Source organism: Phascolarctos cinereus, unplaced genomic scaffold (assembly GCF_003287225.1).
Source record: "Phascolarctos cinereus isolate Bilbo 61053 unplaced genomic scaffold, phaCin_HiC Scaffold_1;HRSCAF=81, whole genome shotgun sequence".
NCBI lineage: Eukaryota > Metazoa > Chordata > Mammalia > Diprotodontia > Phascolarctidae > Phascolarctos > Phascolarctos cinereus.
The window spans coordinates 18,230,873-18,257,534 of record NW_027555514.1 but is presented as its reverse complement, the minus strand read 5'-3'; the positions used below and the strand labels follow the sequence as shown (position 1 = coordinate 18,257,534).

The 26,662-nt window shown below is 43.6% G+C and overlaps 1 protein-coding gene and 1 pseudogene across 1 annotated transcript in view; both read left to right on the top strand.

Annotated features, from left to right (window-relative positions):
- Positions 1-26,662, top strand: part of HIBADH (3-hydroxyisobutyrate dehydrogenase) — a 153,123-nt gene that overhangs the window by 12,150 nt on the left and 114,311 nt on the right. Inside the window, exons 3-4 of the mRNA XM_020993392.2 lie at positions 18,158-18,267; positions 21,412-21,533. Coding sequence (XP_020849051.1) covers positions 18,158-18,267; positions 21,412-21,533 — 232 coding nt within the window. The remainder of the gene's footprint in view (positions 1-18,157; positions 18,268-21,411; positions 21,534-26,662) is intronic.
- LOC110213148 (large ribosomal subunit protein eL30 pseudogene) lies at positions 11,062-11,542 on the top strand (annotated as a pseudogene).

Here is a 26,662-nt window from a genome sequence, read left to right as displayed (position 1 = left end):
GCATATTATGGTAAGTATTATAGACATGGATTTTGTTTGGAACCTACATTTCATTGGTGAGGAGTTGCCTCCGTCAGTGTAATAGGTCACCTCCTGCAGCTTGGGGCCTTGAGAGCAGCCGGGGACCCCGGGAGCTTGTGCCTGGCTCAGCCTTACGCAGCACGTGTCACCAGGAGAACCTGAGCCCCAGGTCTCTGGCTCTTGGTCTGATTTAGATAGTACTGAGATTGGCAAAAAGATTTTACACACATCATCTCATTTGAGACTTACATCATCCTTGTGAAGTCAGTGCTGTGATTAGCACCATTTGAAATCTGAAGACTGCAGCTGTGTAGAAAGGTGTAGGACTTGGCCGTGGTCAGACAGCTAGCGAGTCTCTGAGGTGGGATTCAAACCCATTTCTCCCTGACTTCCAAAGCCAGTGCTCTGTGTACTGTGTCAGGCTGGCTCTGTAGCTGATCCACTTTTTTGGCTTGCTTTTCCATCAGATAACTTGCCAGTTCCAAGCCAGTGATCAAGCTCCAGGAGCTGGTTTTTATTTCACATCATCCCTTTGCTCTTTCTTCCAAATCCGCTAGTGGAGGTGCTAAAAACAATAAAGTGGGTCAGAGGTTGGCAGCAAAAGGAAGAAAAATAACACTGGACGGTCAGCTTCTGGATGAGTTGATTGTAAATACTGAAAAATAAATTGCCTAGTTCTTTGGATTCTGAATTGAAGAAAAGACTCGGTAAGCCTGTGGAGAGAAGTTGTTGATGGGTTTATTTTGGATTGGGTAGGGGGTGGCACGCTGGCAGCAATAATACAGGAATACCGATGCAATTCTGTATCCTCGTGTCGGGATAGAGCAGGCTCCCCACCCCTGGCTAGAGCACGGCCCCTCTGCCCTGCTGCTGGTTGCCGCTGGTACTGTAGCGGCTGTGGCAGCGCCTCTGGCAATAGGCTTCTTAAAAACTCCCAGAGCCAGTCCCTGGCCTGGCATGTGGACGGTGGCCACAGTGTGGTCATTCTTGCACGCCCAGAGGATCTGTGAAAAGAAGTTTTGGTTCTTGGCATTGATTAGTGTAGCCCAAGCAAAGTCCTATAAGAAAGTTTGTTCATGTATGGCTCTTCAGGGAGGCCAGCAGGAATAGTTACTTGCAACAAACAAAGAAACACGTCATTCTCTGGGATTAGTCCTCTAATGTTACGTGTCCACAGTAGCTTTGTTTTATTTGTTGTTGCTGGTTGGAATGACAATGATGGAATCTTTAAACACAGGAAATGTCCCTTAATAGATGTAGAATTTAGCCAAACTTGAGGACCTAGAGGGCCACATGTGGCCTCGAGGCTGCAGGTTCCCCACCCCTGTTGAGCATTCATGAAGGAGATGTTGGAGGTTCATAGGACATGAATATCCCTCATTTCTTTACTGTGCTAGACACAGGAAGATGGCACTTTAGTTAGTCTCCTTTTTCTCTTTCTTGGCTGGAGGGGATTTGATGGAGACACTGAATTAGAGAGACTGGATTGTATTGAAACTAATGACTGAAATAAGTTCTGAGATTGTAGTTATCCTGTCTTGTATGTAACAGAGGTTCCAGCAGAGCTGGCTACATTTGGAAAACAGGCTCTATCAAGTGAATCCTATTGTCTATTTCATTTTCAAAAAATTGGAGATGTATTCTTATGAAAAAGAGAGCCTTATTAAACTAAGTTGAAAAATTCTTGGGGAAAATTAGGTAGTATTTAGTTAGTTTTTCTGTCAGTAAGCATTTATTAAACTCCTTCTGTGTGCAAGAAACAGACAAAACATAACAATCCCTATCCTCAAGAGGCTTACATCCTGTTGAGTCCCATGTTGTCTGTTCTTTCACCTTTTCAAGTGATTCTGGTCCTTGTATGTTTTAGTAAAAATAATCGTCTTGCTCAGGGGAAAGAATATAAGCTAGCAATGTGACCCACCATGAATGAGCAAATATGGATTGTAACCATGCTAATGTTAATAATTTAGGCTTGGAAAATAATCAGCTGCCCTGCTCAGGTTTCCACTGACTCTACCTTTGGTACCTTTAAGAAGGGCGGACATAATAATATTGGGATCCTCATCAAAGGGGATGACTTTTGAGCTCTCAGTGGGGAGGGGGTGTTAATCATTATATCCCTGAGCAGAGGAGGAGAGAAGCATTACTGCCCATGGTTATTAGACTCAGACTTGGAGGGACCTGAGACCATCTAATCTATTCGGTATCTGAACAAATCCCTGCTCTAAAGTCTCACCCAGTGATTGTTTGGCCTTTGCCTGAGGACCCCTGCTGACGGCAGGCTCACTGCTTCTTCAGGCTGTCTGGTCCACTTTGGATGGCACTGATTATTAGGACATTTCCCTCCTCCTGCAGCTTCTTCTCAGTGCTAGTTCGGTTCTCTAGTATCTTCCCTCTTTTACATGACAGCTTTTTAAATATTTGAAGAGACCTATCATGTTTCCTTGAAGTCTTAAGGCTCAAGCTTCTTTGGACTGTAAGCATATGGCAGACTCTCTAGATCTTCTTCTGTGTCGGTTGCTTTCCTTTGGAAGAGCTCTCCTTACCAACTTTTCGTTGTCTTTCCTGAAATGTACCCTGCAGAACTGAACATTCTCGTGTTGGCGTGGCTAGGCCGGGAGAAAACAGTGGGATGGTAGTTGTTCAGGAACTTAGAAAACCTTTCTTTAATTGTGCCCTTATGGTCAGGAGCATCAACCCTTCCTTTGTCCTCCCTTTCTGCTGATAATGCCATGAAGAAGAAGGCGCGGCATCTGCAAGTTTGTAGATGAACCAAATGAGGGGTCTTTTTTTGATTTATCAACTTATTTTGATTTATCGACAATCACTTCCATATGCTTTTGAGTTTAAAATTTCTTCTCCCTTCTTCCCCACCACCCTCCCCAAGATGGTGCACAATGTGATATAGGCTATACATTTACATTCCTATTAAACATATTTTCACATTAGTGAAGTTATAAGTAAAAATTAAAACCAATAGGAGGAACCATCAGAAAGAGGAAACAAAACTCAACAGAAGAGAAAAAAAAAGATAGCGATTCAACTTTCTCAGTTATGATTACTATCTGTGTCTTTTTCTCCATCCTTTTTTCCCCTTTTATGCTTTTCCTTCTCCTCTCTCCCTTCCCCCCCGACCAGTACTTTGCTTTTGACCACCACCTCCTTCAGTCTCTCCTTCCTTCTATTATTCCCCTCCCCCTTCTTCCCCTTTGCCTCCACCGCTTCTTCCCTCCCTTCCATCCCCCCTCCCTTTTCTTTCCCCTTTTCCCTCCTACTGCCCATAGCTAACTGATTATGTTATTCCCTTTTTGAGCCAAATCTGATGAGAGCAAGGTTCAAACAATGCTCAAACCCCTCCCTTCTTTCCCTCTGCTGTAATAGGATTTTCTGTCTTTTCCTGTAATGCAATTTACCCTTGTCTGCCTCCTCCTTTCTCAGTACATTTTCTAAGATCAGACTAATCCACTTACTTGGATCCATTTAACCCACTTGATTAGATTTTTTTTATCATTACATCAAAGTCAACTAATATCCACCCTCTTTATGTATACTCCTTTAACATGGTGTAATAACAATACAGTTCTCAAGGGTTGCAAGTGTCATCTTCCCTTGTAGGGATGTAAACAGTCTGCCCTTATTAACAACCTATTGTATCTTTCTGTCCCATTTACCTTTTTATGTCTTTCTTGAATCTTGTACTTGAAGATCAAATTTTTTTGTTGAGCTCTGGTCTTTTTATCAGGACGGTTTGGAAGTCTTCTATTTTGTTGAATATCCATCTCCTCCCTTGAAGAATCATGCTCATTTTTGCAGGGTAGTTGATCCTTGGCTGCAATTCCAGCTCCTTTGCCTTATGGAATATCGTGTTCCACACCCTGCGGTCTTTTAATGTAGAAGCTGCAAGGTCGTGTGTAATCCTGACTGTCATTCCATGATATTTAAATTGTTTCTTTCTGGCTGCTTGCAGCACCTTCTCTTTCATCTGGTAATTTTGGAATTTTGCTATTATATTCCTTGGCATTTTCAATTTGGGATCTCTTTGAGGTGGTGAGCGGTGTATTCTTTCTATGGTTATTTTCCCTTCTGGTTCTAGGACTTCAGGACAGTTTTCCTTTATGATTTCCTGAAAGATACTGTCCAGGCTCTTTTTTTTATCATGATTTTCAGGTAGTCCAGTGATTTTTAAATTGTCTCTCCTGAATCGATTTTCCAGGTCGATTGTTTTACTGATGAGGTACTTTATGTTTTCATCCATTTTTTCATTTTTTGTTTCTGTCTGATTCTTGCTCTCTCATAGAGTCATTAGTTTCCATTTGTCCAATTCTAGTTTTTAACAGATTGTTTTCTTCTGTTAGTTTTTGTACTTCCTTCTTCAATTGGCCAATTGTATTTTTAAGGGACTTGTTTTCTTCAGTGTACTTTTTTTCCAATTGGCCAATTGTATTTTTTAAGGACTCTTCTACCTCTCTCATTGGACTTTTAAAATCCTTCTTGAGCTCTTCTAAGAAGGCTTTTTGGGCTTCAGACCAGTTCATATTCCCTTTTGATGTTGCAGATGTGGGTTTGTTGACAATGCTGTCCTCTTCAGAATTTCTGTCTTGATCTTCACTCTTCTCATAATATGAATCTATGGTACGTTTCTTTTTACTCATGGTGTGTCTTTATTCCCTGGCCTTTAAAGAGATTGAGCTCTCCTGCTGGGGAACAGAGGGTACTGACCCAAGCTTCTTGTGTTGGGAGCCTAGGTCTTGGTCACTGGCTTTGTGTGCTGGGGCCTCTTATGTTGGCAATTGGAGGCTGTAGAGTTCTGGCAGCTTACCTCATGTTGGGCTGGAATCAGCAAGGCTGGAACTTTCAGGCAGTTCTAGGTTGCCTGCTTTTCCTTTCCTTTAGCTTTCTTCAGCTCCTTTTAGATGTGTGCTGCAGGGTGTTTATCTGCCTGGGGCCCTTTGCAGTGCTGTCTCCGTCGTTTCTGCTAAGGCACTGGGAGATTCCTTTGCGGTAGAGTGCCGAGACTCCTGGTGGTTTTCTGAGCTGGTTTCCACGGGTTCCTCAACCCTCGCTGAGGCACGTGGAGGTCCAGGTGTTGGTGTTTGCCTGTTCTACCGCCTGGGCTTCAGAATCTCTTCCTGGTTGACAGTTGGAGGTTCTGACAGCTTACCTGGTGTTGGGTTGGAATCAGCAAGGCTCGGACTTTAGGAAGCCTTTAGGTTGCTTTCTTCAGCTCTTTTCAGATGGATGCTGCAGGGTACTTATCTGCCTGGGGCCTTTTGTAGCACTGCTTCCCTTGTTTTTGCTGAGGTACTGGGAGGCCCGTTTGCTGGGCTGCTGCACTGCTGCTCCCCGTCTTTCTTCTAGTTCAGCTGTTCTAGGGTTTTTTTTTCTGGGGTGATATTTTCTGGGTTTTCAGAGGTTGATAGGGGAGAGTGAGAGCGACTACCTTTTTACTCCGCCACCTTGGCTCCTACCACCATCTTTGAACAATCATCTTTCCACATCTGTTGAAACTGCTTCCACTGCCATTGGCCAATATGATCCTCAACAGCCATTGAGCTACACCAAGGTCCATGTCTGTATCCTTGTTCAGCTGTGATCAGGAATGAACAAAGCAGAGAAAGAGCCCAAATGAGGTCTTGACATAAAAATTGATAGGATTTTATCTTTCACTTAACCTCTGCTGATAGGTCAGATTTATTCCTTTTTATATAAATCTAGATGGGGGCAGCAGTCTAACCAGGCTCAAATGGAAGTAAATCAATGTATTTTTTACTAGCTTATCGCCTAAATATTCACCAACTAGATGAGATCTTCGAAGGGCTCTGCGCTGCTTTGCAAGGCTGACTTCATAGTGTTTATTAAATGCTAAATATTTAGTATTGGTGGCGCAAAACTATTATGACAAAGTGGTCTCTCTTTTACTTGGTTTGGGCTGCTCACACCTGCGTTTTTGGTTTAGTGATCTCCAAGACTTTTCATGGTTCTCCAAACATAGAGGCAGTGCAACTGTGTTCATTAACAAGAAGACTGTTACCATTCCCGTTTATTTGGTGCTTTAAGTGGAGAAGTCCTGTCATTAGAAGATCAAGGTCAGTGGAGCTCCTGAGTCCTGTAGCTCTGGTGGTGAACATTTAACTCTGATAACTTTCTTGGCTGTGATTTCCTTTTGGTAATGGTGTCTATAGGTTTGACTGTTACCTAATCATAATTCCACCTCATCTTTGAATTGTGGATGTTGCAGTGTCGGCGGAAGGCCCTCCCAGGTGAGTTGGCTTCACTGGCATGGCGTGGGTTAGAGGGCCCAGGCCTGGAACCTGCAGGTGTCTGGACTCTGGATTATGTAATTGAATTAGGAAGCGCTATCATCAGCCCGGTTTGTAACCTCTGTGTAATCCTCCACTTACTTATTCTCACTCCACCTACTCATGGCTTCTTTTGTATATGGGCCTGTTTCTCTGCTCACATAGCCATCTGTCATCCTAGTTAGACCCTCATCCCTCCTCACCCAGACCCTTGCACTTGCCTAAGTCTCTTTTCACACTGATCTAGTTCCAGCGCTGCTGCCAAAGTGATTTTCCTTAAGTGTAGGTCTGATGGTGCACCCCTCTCTCAAGGGGGCTTCAAGCCTAAGTTGGTACTAGAACTTGGGAATACATGCCCTGGTGAAGTGGGGAGCCTCCAGAGGAGAGCATCGGTTCCCTAGCCACCGTGTGCCTTTTTACTGCAGGGGCATCTCAAGTATAAGCTAGTATTTAGTTTGGAGAACTGATGAGATTTTTGATGAGGTAAGACTTACCAAAAAGGGAAAGAGAGTTGTCTTAACTATTTATGGCATCGTTGAAATGCATTTTCTACTGAGTGAAATAAACTCATCCTATATTTGGGATGTATTTTTTTTGTTAGTGTTACATGGGGGTTGAGGGTGCTTTTTCTTCTTTGTGGAGGTTTAAAATATGTTCCCACGTGACATTCCAGGTGGATCCTGCTCATATTTATATAATTATGATTATTTAAATTTATCTAACTTATCTAATTATGGTAATCTAAATTATCTAAAGCAACCCTTTCCCCTTAGTCTGAGGTAGAAAGGGAGCCTGAGGTCTAGTGGGCTCTCTAGGACCTACTTTTAAAGGGAAATGCATGAATTAGGATAAGTTAGTTTTTCAAAGGCTCATTACCTTAATTCCTGTAGATTATAGTAAATTCCTAAAAATCCTTTAAAAGGACTTTAAAAGGAGAAGGGGGAAAGCCCCCACTAGTGCTGTAGTGACAGTTGCAATCCAGAACAGAACTTGGGGCCGAGGTTTGAAGAGATGGTTTTGTCAGTGTGCGGCACCTCTGGAGTCTGGCTGCTGTTCAGGCCAGAGGCTGGAGTGTTTTGATGTGTGACACAATCACCGACTGAGGGATTACAGGGTGAAAACATTCAGTGAAAATTAAGACTGTTGTGTGCTTAAAGGGATGCTTTTTATTTTTATTATTTTATTTTGGAGGCAGTGGAAGTTAAGAGACTTGCCCAGGCTCACATAGCTAGCTAGTAAGTATTTGAGGTCAGATTTGAACTTGGGTCCTCCTGACTCCAGGGCCGGTGCTCTATCCACCGTGCCACCTAGCGGCCCCCGAGATGCTTTTTATAACGTCACGTATTAGGTGAAGAAAACTGACTTTCTGTTTTTAATGTGGGAGGAAAAACAACTGAACATAGTGCTGATTCTTTTATGTTGGGATTCCCATCAAGCAGAAGGCAGAGAGCAGAATGCTTCTGCCTCATTCAGGTTCTCAAATGCTGATCAACCAGACTCCACGCCTTCCCCAAAGTCCCCTGAAAAATGCCTGTGAAATCTCCCCCTCCTCCACAAATCCTTGTGAATTCTGTGATGTGGATGTGAAGATTCTTTTACCCTCTGATCCATCGTAGGGAAAATACGACAGGAATAGTGAAGAAAATCAGAACTCTATGCCATGTTTTATGATGTTGTGTTCTGTATAATTTAGTGTAGAACTAATGATATCGGTGAAGCATAGAATTTGAGACTGGAAGGGGCCCAGCAGTCATTTGGTCCAGTCCATGCCTGACAAGTGTTCAGTGAGAAGCCCATCACCCCCAGAAGTGGGCCCTTCCCTTCTGGACTGCTCTCAGTGGTAGGAGGGCTTTCCCCATTTCAGCCTCAGTTGGCCTCTTTTCAGCTTCTGCCCATTACCCAATTCTTTCCTCTGAGGCCAAGCAGGACAAATCTGAAAGCCTTGGAGATAACAGGAATCCTGTTGTTCCGCCCCCCCCCCCCGGCTGTCTCTTCTCTGGGCAGAACATCCCCACTTCTTCCAGGCATTCCTCGTGTAACAGACTCTAGACACTTGACCCGTTTGGTTGCCTTCTTGTTGACCCATTCTAGCTTATTGGTGTCTTTAAACTGTGCTGCTCTGGGGTATAGTTAGCGTGCAGTCTCATAGTCTTATGTGAAACAATTCTACACAGTTGGTTACTCTGTTCTCTGATGTTAAATTCAGTTTGTCCAATAGTTAGTAAGTGCTTTTGTAGAAGGAGCTGAGGCTATGAAGACACAAATAAGACAGCTCTTGCCCTCATGGAGCTCGCATTCTACTGAGGACATACAATAATCATCCTAATTAATAAAGGTTGATGACATGCCACTGGAACTGAAAGTCATTTGGCTCCACATGGAGGTGTAATAATAAATAAAATTGCTAGAATTGAAGAAGAGAATCAAAATGCCTTCCATGAGCACCATTAGCATTAACTCAGTCACTGATATGGTGACAGAGAGGCCTAGAAAAAAATAGCTGAATCATACAGATTTGTTCATCGAAATGGAGAGGCTTATGATGTCAGTTCAAGACCAGGTCATCACCACGAGAAATTACAGAAGGGTTTTCCTGAAAGAGCCCAGATTTAATGATAAATGTAGATGATGAAAAGAAATGTTTATAACTTTGCAGCACATCATTGCAGGCTGCAAAAATTTAGTATCCACTGAATTCCTAGCAAGATATGTTGTGGTACCTGGAATTATACCTCAGATGCTCAGTATCTTTGTAAACTAATAGAGGACCAATCCTCTTAAAGGCCTCAAAATATCCTTGAGAATTCAACCATAAATTGTTTTGAAACTGCAACATTGTGACAGATTAAGCTGCCTCCAGTTGCCCACAGAACATTGGTACGGAAACACTCAAAAACAAGAATTTAAGAGATGTTGCTGTACCAAAATACTCACAATTTCTAAGCCGTAAAAAACGCTCAAAATTCAGATATGATGTGGTGTAGATGTTATTCCCAGCATCCTCTCTGCTACGGACATTGTTCCAAAGGTGCTGTTTTATCCACCTATGATACGTCTGCATATATCTCTATATAATCTATAATAAATATAATATTACATATATACATACACATAGACGCAAATGTACATATTAACCATTACATACAAATAAATGGAGTAGAATAGAGGTTTGTCCCAGGGCATTTCTATCTGAGCTACGACAGTTATTTTTTTCTGTAATAGTAATAGCAGTAGTAGCTCCCATTTATATAGCACCTTAAGGCAGACACAGCACTTCGTATAGTGATAGTTGTCTCCAGATATCTGTAGGAATGTCATATGGAGCAGGAATGAGCTTTGTTTAGATAGGACCATGGACAGTGAAAGGGACAAATTGCCAGACTTAGGCTTCATGTCAGGAAAGACTTCAGAAGACCATTTGTGGAACTGCCGGAGAGCTGCCTCCAGAGCTGGGGAGTCCTTCCTCCTTGGAGGTCTTCAGACAGGCTCCGGATGGCTGTCATAGTGAGCATTCCTTTTCTTGTACTGCTTGGACCAAGTGGCCCTGAAGTCGCATCCCACTCTCAGATTCTTTGATCCTGTCATAATTGAGGGTTGATTAAATGTTTTCCTTTGATCCTTGGTCAAGAATATAGCTTCTCAATTATGCATTTATTTCCATGTTAAAATGTGATTGGGGGCAGCTAGGTGGTGCAGTAGATAGAGCACCAGCCCTGGAGTCAGGAGGACCTGAGTTCAAATGCGGCCTCAGACACATGATACATACTAGCTGTGTGACCCTAGGCAAGACTTAATCCTGATTGCCTCACCAAGAAAAAAAAAACAAAAAACTTAAGAAGATAAATAGAATTTTGGGGCAGCGAGATGGTACAGTAGATAGAGCACAGGCTCTGGAGTCAGGAGGACCTGAGTTCAAATTTGGCCTCAGAAACTTGACACATTAGCTATGTGACCCTGGGCAAGTAATTTAACCCTGATTGCTTCACCATAAAGCAAAAAAACCCCCAAAACCCCAAAAACATGATTGGACATTTTATTTTGATTTAATGCCTGTCACCAGAACATACCTTTGGTCCATCTTCTCCCCACTTTGAATAATGCCCATTTGGATGGTCCTCAGGCTCTTGGCTGTGGGTGAGTGGTTGGGTAGCAGCTTATATACCACAGCAGCGCTTCGGTACCACAGTACAAGTGTACACTACATCGAAGCATCTGTGAAGAGTCACTCAGTGAATTTAGGAACAGAAAGGAGAAGCTTATATAGTGAGTGAGCCAGAGTCGGTGCTCACAGGATCAGTGTAAGCCTGTGAAGGGCTGAGATATACTAGTGGCTGGAAGGCAGAGAAAAGATAGAGAAAATTCTAGCCCAAAGGGCAGGGATTGCTGAATTGGAAGACTGCTTGTGTTGTACACAAGCGAGGTTCTTCTCAGTTATCAAGTGTCATAGAACTTTCTCCTTCAGTGTTAGGTGGCTCAGGACCCTTACCCCGATGTGGAAGACTGCCTGGACTAGCCATCACAAAGCCAGAAGTTGTGTGTGAATCAAGTGGAGGGTGGGGAGAGAAGTGTATGGTAAATAGTGTATTTTTCCAATGTCTTTATCTTTTTTTCATGGCTGGCAGCAACTTCCAAGGACCTTGGACAAGAATTTCAATTGAATTTAAATTTTAGAATGTCTGAAAGAAGAAGAATTACAACTTAAAACCAAACCAGGAGAACCATTTGGGAGGCAGCTTGTTTAAAATGTTCATTCCTCTTTTCTCGCTTTCCGGCCATCTTGGCGGCAGGTCTCTGGCTGAGGGTCCTCCCGCACAGCAGGCAGGAAGATGGTGGCCGCAAAGAAGATGAAAAAGTCGCTGGAGTCCATCAACTCGAGGCTCCAGCTGGTCACGAAAAGCGGCAAATACGTACTAGGTTACAAATAGACCCTGAAAATGATCAGACAAGGCAAAGCCAAATTAGTCATCTTAGCCAACAACTGCCCAGCCTTGAGGAAATCAGAGATTGAATATTACGCCATGTTGGCCAAAACTGGCATACATCACTACAGCGGCAATAACATTGAATTGGGTACAGCATGTGGGAAGGACTACAGAGTGTGTACACTGGCTATCATTGATCCAGGTGATTCTGACATCATTAGAAGCATGCCAGAACAGACCAGTGAAAAGTAAACTGTACAAAAGTATTCTTTAATAAACCGGGCCATAACTTGTTTTAAAAAAAAATGTTCATTCCTCCTTCTCACCCCATTGGTTTTTGGGAGTTACTGATGGTTCCTTTTAAGGCCCAGTCCTGAAGAAGTAGGCCTGGCTTTTAGGGCGTGGGGTTTCCACAGACCTTTTGCTCTTTGTCCCTAAGGGTCAGAAAAGTATGTAGGCCTTTCTGGGAGAGTTGCCTGGCCCAGTTAAGCTTAGATTCTCCTTCCCTTTGGTTTCCCTTTAAAAAACTTGGAAACTGTTTTGTTGTTCTCAAGTTGTAAGGTTAAAGATGTTTGGTTCAGTAATTCTCCTGGGTTTTAATCTGGCACCCTCTCGGGTCTTGTGAAATGAGAAATTGAAAAGCCTTTGGCCTCGTGGGCTCCGCCACATTGGCCGCGTGCTTCAGGATGTCGGCACAGAGGTTTCACGGTGTTCCAAGTGCTTTGCAGTTTTGAAACAGTGGCAGACGTCAGTACTTTTAGTGATTTGAAAACCACTGGAGTGGGAGGTTTAACGAGGGCATGGCCAGCTTTTTTGCCAAATTCTTGGCCCCTTTGGGCTTACATGGAATCTAAGGTTGAGTGCCAAAACACTGAACTTTGCTTAAGTGACTATTTTGTCTAGAAAGGGCAACACAGGTTTTCTAAATAACCCTCAGCCATGCACAGGGGACATCTCCTTTTAGTGATCTCCCCATCAAGCTGCTCCTGGCTCTGGTGGTCATTTTTCTGGTAGCAAAGAAGGAGCTGGAATCACACTGGCATGATTCTTACTCTGGGCCAGGGGTGGGGAACCTGCTGCCTCGAGGCAGCCTTCTAGGTCCTTGGGTGCAGCCTTTTGACTGAGTCCAGATTTTACAGAACAGATCCTTTTATTAAGGGCATTTATTCTGTGAAGAACCTCCCCCACCTTGCTGTGGACTGGCCTTATCCGTCTCCTCCCAGCTTCTCTGTGTTCCACACCTGCTGTGGGTGCTGGCCAGTATCTGGCCAGTGAAAGTGAATCCCAGGCAGTGTCTGGGAAGTTGCCTTTGTAGGGAATCCATGATGTCATGGCAGAGTTCCTCCTCCCTCTCCCCTTTCCCCTCTTATTCCTCTCCCTCCCTGTTCTCCTCTTCTTCCTCTTTCCCCTCCCATTCCCTCCTTCTATTTCTCCCCTCCCCTTCCTCACCCCCTTTGTTGTTATTCAGTTGTCTCAGTCACATCTGACTCTTTGTGGCCCCATTTAGGGTTTTCTTGGCAAAGATACTGGAGTGGTTTGCCATTTCCTTCTCCGACTCATTTGACAGATGAGGAAACTGAGGCAAATAGGGTGAAGTGACTTGCCCAGGGTCACATAGCTAGGAAGTGTCTGAGGCCAGATTTGAAATGAGGAAGATGAGTCTTCCTGACTCCAGGTCCAGTGCTCCATCCACTGTGCCACCTCCATCCCCAGTTTCCCATTAAAAAAAGAAATTCCAACCAGGCTTGACCCAGTGTCAGGGTATTGAGTCTGAGTTGAGGGAATCTGCACACTGAGATTCAGGTACGTTTAGATAAGGTACACTGATTGTTTATTATCTTTTAGAGGACTGAATAAGGTGAAATTCTTCTTCCTCCACCAGGCCTTCAGTGGCAATCTGTAGGTTCGGAAAGCAGGCCATGCTAGAGTTTTCTGCAAGCCTTGGAGAGTACTGCTGTGGGAATCTGTGAATCTCAGGAAATTTAGTGCTCTGGACCTAATTATCCTGGACAGCTTCTTGGGACCTTGGCGTCTTGATGGTCTGTTAGCCTGAGAAGATGAAAAATTAATTAGACACCATCTAACTGAACTCCTTTATTTTACAGAGGAAGAACTGGGGCCCCGAGTGGGAATTCACGTGGCCTCATCTTACCCAGAGAAATTAAGCAGCAGAACCAGTGGGTGTAGAACCATTGTTCTTTCTACTGCACAAAGTTTTGTCCTCTTGCCCAACCTCCCTGCTGGTTCACGCCTACCATTCCAAACTCTCTAGGAGTTAGAACTCCTTGGAGTCCCAGGGAGTGCTGTTTGGGACTGGGTGACGCTGAGGATGTCCTTTGTGCCGTGCTGCTGTTGCTTGTAACAGATGCTACAGGGTATCTGTAGTCTAGGAGGGATAAGCTCAGGGCATCAGAGTCAGGAAGGTTTGAGAGCTAGGAGGAGTTATGACCTGGTTGGTACCTGACCTTTGGGCAGAGGATGGGGAGGTCATCCCCTGCCCTTCCTAGTAATCTAGTGCACTATTCAGTACACAATGCCTTGGTCAAGGTGTTGGAAATGAAAAGGAGTTAATTAAAAACTGAGAAAATTAAGGTAGTCTTAAAGTTTACCATCAAGAGGGCCTTTAAGCCCATTCTGGCATCATTAAAAAAAATCCATGCCCTTTGTTTTTCTATGATCTTTCTTTCTTTCTTTCTTTCTTTCTTTCTTTCTTTCTTTCTTTCTTTCTTTCTTTCTTTCTTTCTTTCTTTCTTTCTTTCTTTCTTTCTTGTTAGGCAGTAGGTTAAGTGACTTACCCAGGGTCACACAGCTAGTAAGTGTTATGTGTCTGAGGCCAGATTTGAACTCAGGTCTTCCTGAATCCAGGGCTGGTGCTCTATCAGCTGCGCCACCTTGCTGCCCTGATATTCATTTCTTTTAAAAAATCTTTATTAATGCCTTTTATTTTTGCATCACCTTAGTTTCCCAGTATGACCTTCCTCCTTCCTCCCTCAGAGAACAATTCCTTATAACAAAGAAAAAAAAGAGTTTAACAAAGCTAAGCAAGTTCAGCATTATGTGCAGTGTTCCACACCGGTAGTGTCCCATCTCTACAAGGAAGGGAGGGGTGTGCATTCTCATATCCCTGCCTTTGAGCCAATATTTGGCCTTTACAATTTGACAGCATTCAGTTTCAGTGTTTTTGGTTCTTTTCATTTCCATCGTCATAGTCACTGGGCATATTATTTTCCTGATTCCCCTCACTTCATACTGCATCAGTTCATGTAAGTCTTCCTTTGCTTTTCTAAATTCTTCATATTCATCATTTCCTACAGTGCAGTACTAATCCATCATATTCACGTCTCACAATCTGTTGGCTGTTCTCTAAGTTATGGACATCTAATTGCTTCTACTACAAAGAGTGCTGATGTAAATAGTTTAGTGTATATGGGCCCTTTTTATCTTCGACCTTATTAGGGTATGAGGTTAACAGTGGGATCTCTAGGCCAAAGCATATAGACATCTTAGTCACTTTTTTAAGAAAACTCCCCATTGCTTTCTGGAATAGCAGGACCAGTTCACTCACAGTTTGAACAACGGTATGCTAATGTGCCACCCAGGTGGTAGGCTTTAAGCTCAGTGTAAGGTGGTCTGCAGCAGCAGACATTCATCCTGTACACCAGCTGCCATATTTATCTTCCTTATTGTGTCATTCCACTGTTGTTCTTCAGTTGTTCAGTCATGTCTGACTCTTCGTGACCCCATGAACCACAGTGCGCCAGGCCCTTCTGTCCTCCACTCTCTCTCAAAGTCTGTCCAAGCTCACGTTCATTGTTTCCACACTGTCTATCCGTCTCATCCTCTGTCTCCCCCTTTTCCTTTTGCCTTCAGTCTTTCTCAACATCAAGGCCTTTTCCAGTGAGTCCTGTGTTCTTATTATGTGGCCAAAGTATTTAAGTTTTACCTTCATTATTTGACCTTTCAGTGAATAGTGTGAATTAATTTCTTTAAGAATTGACTGGTTGGATCTCCTTGCTGTCCAAGAGACTCTGAAAGTGTTTTCTCGCACCACAGTTCAAAAGTGTTGATTCTACGGTGCTCAGCTTTGCAGTCCAACTCTTACAGCTGTACGTTGCTTTTGGGAAAACTGTAGCTTGGATCGTGTGGAACTTGTTCAGCAAGGTGATGTCTCTGCTTTTTAGTCTGCTGTTCAGATTTGCCACAGCTTTCCTTCCAAGGAGCAAGTGTCTTTTCATTTCATGGCTGCAGTTGCTGTCTGCAGTGGCCTTTGAGCGAAAGAATCTGACACTGTTTCCATTTCTTCTCCCTCTGTTTGCCAGGAAGTGATGGGGCCAGTTGCCAAATCTTCGTTTTTTTGATGTTAGGCTTCAAGCCAGCTTTTACACTCTCCTCTTTCACCCTCATCAAGAGGCTTCTTACTTCCTCTTCACTTTCTGCCATAGAGTGGCATCATCTACATGTATGACACTGTTGATATTTCTCCCGGCAACCCTAATTCCAGCTTTTGATTCATCCAGCTTGGCATTTTGCATAATATACTCTGTATGAGTTAAATAAGGTGGCATATTCCCTTGCTAATCTTAAACCAATCAGTTGTTCTATGTTTGGTTCTAACTGTTGCTTCTTGACCCACATACAGTTTCTTCAGGAGACAAATAAGAGGACTTACTTTGGGGACTCGCCACATTGTATTGTGATCCACCCAGTCAAAGGCTTTAGTGTAGTCAGTGAAGCAGAAGTAGATGTTTTTGTGGAACTTCCTTGCTTTTTCCATAATCCAGTGAATGTTGGCAATTTTGACTCTAGTTCCTCTGCCTTTTTGAAAACCAGCATGCTCAAAAACGAATGGTACCTCATTGCCTACCAGATGACTTTCTACTTATAAAAGCAGTCCACGCTCTTTAGTCTGCCATTCGAGGCCCTCTCAATCTCCCTGCAGCATACCTTTGTAGTTTTACTCCTTCCCTCTCACGTGTTCTCTACCCTAAAGGTTCCACCTTTGCTCATGCTATTCCCCATGACAGCCATGTACCCCCTTGCTTATGCCCCTTTTACCTGTTTGCCTCTTAAAATGCACCCGATCTTCAGAACCCACCCAACTCGAAAAGCTTTCCCTGGAAAGCTTTGCCTGCTGCTCCTGGTCATAAATGATGATTCTCACCTTAGAATTCTCAGAGCGCTTTGCATGTAGTAGTGTAGTATAATGGAATGTCTGGCTTGTTTTGTTTTGTGTTGTGTGCATGGAAGTATGCTGGAGTGGGAAGAACTATATACTCTTCGGTTGAGGCCTTGGGTAACCCTGGGCAAATCACTTAACCGATTTTCAAACCTCCATTTCTGACTTTTAGGAATAATAAACTTTGTGAGGAGAATGCTTTGTAAACTCTGTAAATGTGAGCTGCTGTTACTGTCCGCTTTGCTAAATTGTAAGACCCTTGAGCAGAGGGACCATGGGCTGTTGCTTCTTTGTCCCTTTAGCAGACTGGTCATATCTTGTTCTGAGTCAACCATGATCGTCCTGCTGATGTGATTAAGAACTCTGAAGTGGCTTCATCTGCCCAGGTGCCCCTCTCTGTCCTGTCCTCTACTCTTCCCACGCCTGTACTTTGTCCTCTCTTCCTTGCCTCGGCACTGCATTCCATCCCACTTTTCTAGCCTATCCATTTTTCATGCTATGGCTGGATTCCTTGCTGTTCCTCACCTGCACTTCTCCACTTCCTGCCCTCCTGCCCTTGTGGACTCCACCGCCCAAACCTGGGTATCCCGTCCTTATCTCAGCCTCTTAGAATCCCTCTTTTCCTTCAAAGCTCAGCTCAGACACTCTCTGCACAAAATCTTTCTAGATTCTTCTGACCGCGAGGGCCATACTCCCAAAGCTGCCCGTTTATTTTACACAGACTTAATGTATGCACATATTATCTACCATGGTGGGATAGAAACTTCCTGTGGTCAGGGACTGGCTCAGTTCTGGGTTCCAATGCTTAGCACAGTGCCTGGCACATAGTAGGCGCTTAATAAATGTTGATTGATCATATCCTTAGCATCTGGCATGGTGCTTGTCAGTAATAAGCCTTATGAAATGCTTATGGATTGGTTGATAACAGGTGCTTAAATGTTCATTGAGTGACTGAAATGCAAAAATGAAACAGCCCCTGTTTTCAAGAAGCTTCCATTCTCTTGAGGGGGCACCGTGCTCTTTTGTTCCAACCCAGTTATGCGTAAGGGTGGTCGATCACCCTCTTAGTCTCATTGGCTTGGTAATGAATGCTTCTCTTTTGGCCTGACCCTTCCTCCATATTATTCTTGCCTTCAAATTTATTCTTGTGTCACTCTGTGGGATTCTGTTTGCTAGAAGAGGATACAGGCTGGCAGGGAGCTGGCTAGAGGCCTTGGCTCAAGGATGTCCTCCTCCCCCTTCCCTTTGGTTTCCTTTGGCTTCCCACAAACCCACATTGTCAGTAATGCATTTGGGCTGCTCTGCCTGACGTGTTAGAATGTTTTCTTTAGCCAGCCAAAGTATATACCAGTGAGTTTGTAGTCTAAGGCATTAAGCCGGAGGAACCCGTGAGAATTCGTGTGTCTGTTCCCAAGACCGCTATGGTTTGCCCTTTCCCCCATAGCTCCCTTCACACTTCTTAAAGTAAACAGTGCACTTTGATTCCATAGAAATGGGATTTGTAGGAATAGAAGGAATGTATCTTTTAGACAGTGAAGTCGTGGGTTGTTTTTTTTTTTGTTATCTCAAAATAGGCATATGTGTTTATCTAACTATCTTAATTATTACCTTTTGTCAGAGTAACTGTAATTGCGCATAATTGTGTTCTAGCAACTGTCTGAGCTTTAATTTTAGAGCAGGCCTAATGCTGTGTGCGTGTTTTACATTTAAAATAATGACTTGTATAATTTTTTTTAAAGGTGGTGTCTTCCCCAGCAGATGTAGCAGAGAAAGCAGACCGAATTATTACAATGCTGCCTACCAGCAGTAATGTGTTAGAAGTTTACACGGGACCTAATGGGATTCTCAAGTATGTATCTGCATGTTCTGATGGAGCTTTCAGATTCTTCCTTTGAACCATTAACAACATATGTATTATGTTTTTCTATTTCTTTCGGGAGAATTTTCCTGTGTTTTTGTTTGTTTATTTTGTTTTTTAACAGGAATTTTAGTTTTACCACTCACTCCCTCACAACTCTCTTTGGATGTTTTTGTTTCTTTTTTTTACTTTTGATTTTATTTTTTAATTAATTAATTTATTTTTAGTTTTCATCATTCACTTCCGTAAGCTTTGGAGTTTTAAATTTTCTCCCCTTCCCTCCTTCCCCTCCCTCCTCCCTAAGACAGCGTGCAATCTGAAATAGGCTTGGTTTTGTATTTCTTTCTCTTATGTCTGTTACTTTAGCTCTTTTGAATAGTCTGCCTGCTACTATTTGCATATTTAATAATCTTCATTAATTATTTAATTTAAATTTAAATTAATGCTAATATTTTATATACTATTATATAATACAATATACAATAAATATTAATATTTAATAAAAATTTAATAATATGTTAAAGCTTTCTTAATACTATTCATATGTTTGAGATGAAAGAAGTTGAATGTAGAGTTTCTATTAAACACTGATAACTATTGGGATCATCAAAGTTAGTTAATATTTATTGAGGGCCCATGGGAGGTCACACTTACAGGAAGTACTTTTTTGAGGGAGAAAGTATTCATTCAGGAATTTATCATCTAGGCCAAAGTTTTTGAACCCTTGCAAATGCACAGATCCCATTTTCACTGGGTTGTGTGGCTCCTCTGTTTTCTTGCCACCATCTGTCTGGTGTTTGTAGTCATCAGGACAGTGCTGCTGTCCTCGCTGGTGATTGCTTTCTGGCTTCACCCACTTCTTCCTTCTCAAATTTGAGCTCTACCATGGAAGTCCGGCAAAGACTGAGAAATGCCTGGTGATGGCTTAACTGGAAGGCTCCAGTCTGTGGAGTTCTCCGAGTTTTCTAGTTGGCTTTAAAATGTCAGGAGTTGGTAGACTTTGGAGGTAAAAGTTTGTAATTAATATCAGAGAATTAATAAAGTAACTATCGAGATTACATTGGAAGGTATCTTGAGGATATGCTCTCATACTGTGGCCATTGGCCTTCCTGCTTAGGGTTGTTTATATTTCCCCTCTTGCTAATGTGCATTTTGTGAAGTTTCACTAATTGATATATATGTTAAACCTGAACAGTGGGGGTCTCTTCTCTCACTTGCACTGAAGGGTGCTTCTGACACCCAGTCTGAAAAGATTGTCAGAGTTCTGCAGCCAAGTAGTAATTTGCCCCTCAACATTTGAGGAAAGATTGTTCCAAGAATTGTTCTACGTAACAGTAGAATTTATATTGAAGTCTAAGACTTGTGAATGAAAGGGAAAGTGGATATTTTTGACTGAAAAACAAGGCAAAACATTTATTACGTTTCTTTACAAAGTGTCCTTACAACATATTTTTTAAAATACTGTACATTAAGACAGTTCCAAAGGACTCATGCTGGAAAATGTTATCCACGTCCAGAGAAAGAACTATGGAGTCCGAATGCAGATCAAAGCAGACTATTTTCTCTTTTCTTTCTCGCGTTTTCCCCTTTTATTCTGATTCTTCTTTCACAACATGACTAATGTGGAAATATATTTACTATGATCATACGTGTATAGCCTATATCAGATTACATGAGGTCTTGGGGGGAAGGAAGGGAGAAAAATTTAGAGCTCGAAATCTTATAAAAGTGAGTGTTGCAAACTAAAACTAACTAAATAATATGTTGTAGATTGCGCAGTCTAGTTTGGGTAGCCCTGTAGATACAGAGCAAGTGTGTTCTAGAGGAGTTTATCAAACCAAATTTTGTCTAAGATTCCATTTGCCTTAACTTACATTGTATAATTGGATGTGAAGTCTTTTGAATTCTTGGTGAAAATAGTTTTGGTTCTTAAGCTTGTCACATCCTACCTATATCAGGGGCTCTGGCCCTTCCCTGGCCAGAAAGGAAGGTGATAGCCCTGAGCTAATGAGGGAGGGAAGGGATTTCTGGGCACTGGACAAAGGCATTGCAATCTTGTCTTGTCATTAATAGCAATGGATCAATGGGAATTACTTGAAGAGAAATATTCTGCTTTTATTTCTGTTAATAATAGCAGCTTGCACTCAAGATTTCCCAAGCTCATGGCAAATATGATCTGCTTTTATCCTCCCCACACAGCAGCAGGGAGGGCTCTTATTAGCCCCATTTTACAGAGGAAACGGAGGCATACAGGGGTTATTTTTTTAAAAGTCTCTTGCTCAGGGCCCCTCAGCCGGTAACTGTCTGAGGCTGGAGTTGAACTCGGGCTTCTGTACACTGCGCGCCCCCTAGCGGCCCCTCTGCAGTTAGAGAAAGGCGACGTGCGTGCAAGGGAGAAACGCAGTGGAAGTGAAGGATTTTTTTTCTTATCCCTTTTTATGTTAATTCATCAAGGAGAATGAAAAAAAAAACGATGACTGTCTATGTGATCCCCAGAGTTATTTGCCTGTTACTTCCCCTTTCAGCCAATTGGTTTTGTTATCATTTCAAAAAAGCTGTAGTGCCCGAAGTAAAAGGAGGCTGCTGCTGTGTCGAAGGGAGTAGGCAGGCTCTCTTGCTCATTCCCTCTCCCTCTCTCCCTTCCCCTTCCCTTTCCTCCGCCTCCTCTCCCCCTCCTCTCTCTCTACTCTTCTTTTCTCTGTCTCTTCCTCTCCCTCCCTCCCTCAGTCTCCTTGTGTCTCTGTCTCTGAATCTTTTTCTCTCTGTCTCACTATCTTGTGTAGTTTATCTAGGAGAAACTGTATATAGCGATATGAAATTTGTACATGTAGCTGATGTAGGGCAAAGAAACTTATTTGCCTCGTTTGTGCTGACTTTGGTGATGACCATATCATCTCGCTTTTTTTAAAACCCACATCAGTGAGACTTCTTGCTCCTGTTGTTTATGTGCTTGTCTGTTTCTTTCTTCTTTTCAGAGAATGGGGGAATAGCCCGTTGTTGGGGGGCACCCTTTGATTTGGCTTAAACTGCTTTGTTGCTTTGGAATGATTGGCAAAAGGGCTAATGCTGTGTGTTTTTAATGTGAAGTATCCATTCACGACAGAAAATAACAGACTTTTTTAATGTATTTCTTAGGAAAGTGAAGAAGGGTTCGTTATTAATAGATTCCAGTACAATTGACCCTGCAGTGTCGAAAGAGCTGGCAAAGGATGTGGAAAAGATGGGGGCGGTTTTAATGGATGGCCCTGTTTCTGGTGGTGAGTAGCAGCTACACTGAGATGCCTGCTTGGCTGTCTGCCTGTCTGTCTATCTTCCTGCCTGCCTGTCTTTCTGCCTGCCTGTATATCTGCCTGCCTGTCTGCCTGCCTGTCTGTCTTCCTGTCTGCCTATCTGCCTGCCTGTCTGTCTGAAGCAGCAGCAGCTGCCCCTCCTGGCTTTAGGAGAACCTAGGGCATCTCCTTCCCCTGCCCCTTGTCTCAAGGATTGTTGTGGAACTCTTGCTTTCCCAGACTCTCCATTTATGTGAAACAAAGCAGATTGCTGTGCCCCCAGCCCTTTGTGACAGGGTGGGTAGAGGCTGTCCCAGAAGGTTGGAATCTATGCCATAAAGTAGCCTGGGGCAGGAGCGGGTGCATTGCGACAGCCGCACCGCCAGCTTGCTGTGTCTGCTTTTGTGTGGTCAGTTTGTTTATCGTCAGACGGCTCAGTAGTCACCATACCTTGTAGTGTCACTGCAGTTATTGGAAACTTCATGTAATTTTTTGAAATGAAAAAAACTAAAAGTAATCACTTAGGGAATTTTGGAGTTGCCTTGATTTTTGTTAACTGGCTTTTAGGTAGACAGCTCAGTCATTTATGCAAAGTATATCATTTCAGAATGATTCTGTCCCCTTTGCCTTTCCATTCACACTGGCAGTACCCTAGTTCAGGACCTCTCACTTCTTGCCTGGTCTGTCTCTGCATTCGATTTCTCCTCACTCTGGTCTGTCCACAGAAGGGCCAGATGAGGGCCTGGGATGAAACCTGTGATGTCTGTGGTACAGGAGACTCCCAGATGAGGAAATGCCCTTTGCCAATATTGGTTGACTCTTTCCCTGCAGCTTGTGTCTTAGAGACCTGAGAATTTAACTGACTTACCCAGGGTCACACAGCCAGCCTGGATCTAAGTCAGCCTTAACCTCAGGCTTTCTTGGCTCCAAGGCCGACTTTCTGTCTCCTATGCCAGGCTGCTTGTCATTCTTCATGTGTCTGCCAAAATGAGGTTCCTAATGCACAGGACTGATCGTGTCCCCAGGCCTGAAGCTCTTCCTCAGCTCGCTGTTGCCCATGGGATTGAACGTAGGTGTTTTCCCAAGCATTTCGGGGCACCGATAGTCAGGCTCTTGTCTCCCTTTCTGTTGCAGCGCCGGGCTACCTTTGCACCCTGGTTTTCTCCCCCTCCCTTTAACTTAACACATATTTCAGTTAAACTGAACTGGGGGATGTTTTCTGGTCATGTGCTCCCATGACTTCACGCAGGCTGCCTCTCTCCTTCCTGGAGCCGAGTCTGGTGTCAGTCCTTTGTCGAGATCCCTCCTCTTCCCATTCTGTTTGTGGGCCTGGCACAGAGTCCCAGAGTCTGAGATGGCAGAGGCTCCATGGCTGTGTAGTCCAGACACGTTTCTAATCCTGGGATGAGAATCCCCTTCCCAGCAGCCCGGCCTTTGTGTGGGGCTCTCCCGGGAGGGGTTGTCGGCTTCCCCCAGGAGCGTCTACTACTTTTGGGAGACATTGCCTTGCTAGGAAGCTTTCGTCTTACACTCGGCATCTTCTGTGTCCTCTCCTTGTTCTTGCAGCTGGGACTGAACAGGAGAAGTGGCACCCCTCTTTCACACAACGGCCTTCTCAGTACTTGAAGACATTTATCACATCCCTCAAAGGCTTCTCTTCTTCAGGTCAAATATACCCAGTTCCTTCGACCAGCTGGTACAGCCCTTTGATTATCCTGTTCCTTTCCTGGGAGCTGTCTGCTTTGTCAGTGTCCATCCTAAAATATAATTCAGAAGTTTAGAATCCACCAAAATTCATCATCTAACTCAAATCTCTTCAAGTCTAGTAGAACGGAGATTTCTTGAGGGCAGAGGCTTTTTACATTCATGTCCTCAGTGCCTGGCACATAGTAGGCACCTAATAAATTCTTGTGGCTTAACCAACTGATTGGTTATCCAAAGGATAACCGAAGACCCTGTGTTGAATGCTTGGCTGATATGTAAATATACTGTGCTTGTAACCATTCCCTGATCAACTGGTCTAATAACCCTGTGGAGAAAAAGGGAAGCTTAGCTTAGCATGATTTTTTAAATGTTTTATTGATGTTCTTTTAAAAAATAATTAGTTTCTTCCCCATGACTCTCCTCGTAACCCCTGCCCAACAGAACCATCTCCAGGAACAAAATAGGTACAGTCTTGGCCACGCCTGAAGGTGTATGTGCTGTTCTGCCTCTATAGACCACCACCTCTTTGTCAAGAGGCAAGAAGCGTGCTTCCCCATCAGCTTGATGAAGCGTCTTCTCTTTCTCAGGAGCCACTGATCCTCTTTTCGTGCTCCAGTGCAGCAGTGTGGCACTTTATCAGCACCCACGTCAGATTTATTGGCATGGAGTTTACAGGTCCCATCCTCTTGCCTTTTTAAAAATGGGGACCGGTCCTGTGGCATCTGCTGTTCTTCACCATCAGTCAGCCGATCAACAGACTTTTTTTTTAATGCTTAATAAATGTCTGTGTGGTTAAATGTTTTTCAAACTTGACTCTGTCTGTGATTAGGGAAGGAGAAGGCGCGATTCTCCGTCTGTAAACAATTCAGGCTAGACGCGTGTATAAGGATCTCGGAAGACAAACAAAGCAGAACAAAGCTCAGACGTGGCCGAGATCGTTGTCCGTCCCCCAGTAAGAAGAAGCGACTCGTCTTCCTCCTGTGTGGAACAGAATGGGCTGCGTGCTTGGCAGCTTTCACAGAGTTCAGACATGTGGAAGCACAAATGATAGTATTTGGTGGTGGGTTTTTCAGGACAAAATATTGACCCCAGCTGGCAAACTAGACCTTCTGAAAAGCATGATAGGACAGATTTTTTTACTTTTTTTTTTCCATTTACTTCATCAGCTCATTTAAATTTTTTAATTAATTAATTACTTTTTTAGTTTTCAACATTTACTTCCACAAGATTTTGAGTTCCAAATTTTCTCCCCGTCTCATTCCTCCCCCCACCCCAAGATGGCATGCATTCTGAATACCCCTTCCCCTAATGTGCCTTACCTTCTGTCTTCCCCCACTGTGTCCCCTTCCCCTTCAATTTTCCTGTAGGTCAACACACATTTCTTTCTTTTTTTTTTTTAATTTTTAGTCAATTAGGGTTAAGTGACTTGCCCAGGGTCACACAGCTAGTAAGTGCCAGGTGTTTGGTCTGAGGCCACATTTGAACTTAGGTCCTCCTGACTTCAAGGCTGGCGCTCTATCCACTGCGCCATTTAGCTGCCCCCTTAACGCACATTTCTAAAGCCTCTCCTGTGTGCGGGGCACTGGATTAGGTCCTGGGCAGATGATGGCAAGATGGAAATAGTTCCTGGCCTCCTCTCCAGGGAGACAAACGCGTGTGATCTTATAGAGAGGGCCAGCAGAAGCACGAGAACCCGGCTGCAGGTTCTTCCACTGCCTAAGGATGTAGTTGGTTCTGGCCCAGGACCTGGAGTTGGCTGCTGGATCTGAAGAGGGCAGGAGTGATTTTGTTTTGTCCTTGTCCCCTCAGCGCCTTCCACGGGGTCTGGCACAGAGCGTGTCTTCATTAAATGCTTGCCAATTGATTGAGCTGGATGGAGTCTCAGCCCCCTGTAACCATTTCTGCTCCTCCTTCCCAGTCCAATGATAGGACCGCAATGAGGACTGTAGCCTTCTCCCTGGTGCCTGACATCCCCATCTCCTCTGTCCGTAGTGTATGTTAGAGGACATTCTTGTCAGGCAAAACAGCAGGAAGAGAGTTGATGGAGACATGGTGTCCTGAGAGGAATGGCCATGTGCCCTAGGGGGCGGAAGGACCTATTTTGTGCTGGCTTGAACTGTCCATGAGTCATTGGGACCCGAAGACTTGGACATTTCATTATTACCTTGAGAAACGCTTAAATTTGTATTTATCACATTTATTTTTAGAAGCATTTCACTGATGCCTTTCTCCTCTATGAGTCGTTTCTCACCTGCTTCAGGTCATACTCACATCTGTGACACAGAAAAGCAAACCAAAACATGAGATTCCGCCACTTTGTTCATGTTTACCCCTAATCTCTTCATTGTGTGGAGGCGGGTTTTGTTCTCTCCTTTTCAGGACCTCATAGTTCTTTCATTTACGGTGCTTCATTTTCCACTTTGTTTCGTTTTCTATTTGCTGCCTTTTGGAATGAAGAGGGACGTAATTATGAAGTGGGGTACTTCGGAAAACTGAAAAGGTGTTAGAAATGTGTATTAGTCCGTACTGTCAGATAAGTCATACAACAGCGGTCTGCCATTAATCCACAGTGATAGAGGATGTCCTCAGCACTGGCGCAGCTTCCACGGGGCCAGCTCAGCCTGCGGATCCCTTTTTATCCAGTGGGGATCAGCCAGGTTTTATCTCAAGTTTCCCACGGAGGATTTGCCAGACGTGTAGGAGGTTTTCTCCTCCTTGCTCCCTCTATGTCGCAAGGATATCATTGGGCCACTCAGTTTGTTCCCTTATGTTGACAGTATATGAGTGTTCTACTCCTACCTTCAGTCTAGATTTCCTCAGAGATGGCTTTTGTGCTGGGTGTTCCATGCAAGTTGTCGATGGGGACCTGCTGGTGCCTGCTTCTGCCTGCCATGGCCCTTTTACCCTTGTGTTGTCTGCTCTCATAGTTCTGTGATCATTGTGTTCTGGAGAGCACGGGGGTTACTGAATGTTCTGGCCTGGGCCTCCCTCAGGCCAGTCCCCTCCTTGTTTAGGTTTTGTGTTGAAATAGAAGGTGACACTGATGCATGTAACAGTCAACAAAAGAAGTTTTTTTAAGCCTTAGCAGGAGAAGGATCTTTCTTTCCATTTCTATTTTACCCTCTGGTTCTAAAATATCAGGGCAGTTTTCCTTGGTAATTTCTTGAAAGATGATGTCTAGGCTCTTTTTTTGATCATGGCTTTCAAATAGTCAAATAATTTTTAAATTCTCTTTCCTGGATCTATTTTCCAGGTCAATTGTTTTATCCAGTGAGATATTTCACATTGTCTTCTATTTTTTCATTCTTTTGGATTTGTTTTACAGTGTCTTGATTTCTCATAAAGTCACTAGCTTCCAATTGCTCTATTCTAATTTTTTTTTGGCTAGGCAATGGAGTTAAGTGACTTGCCCA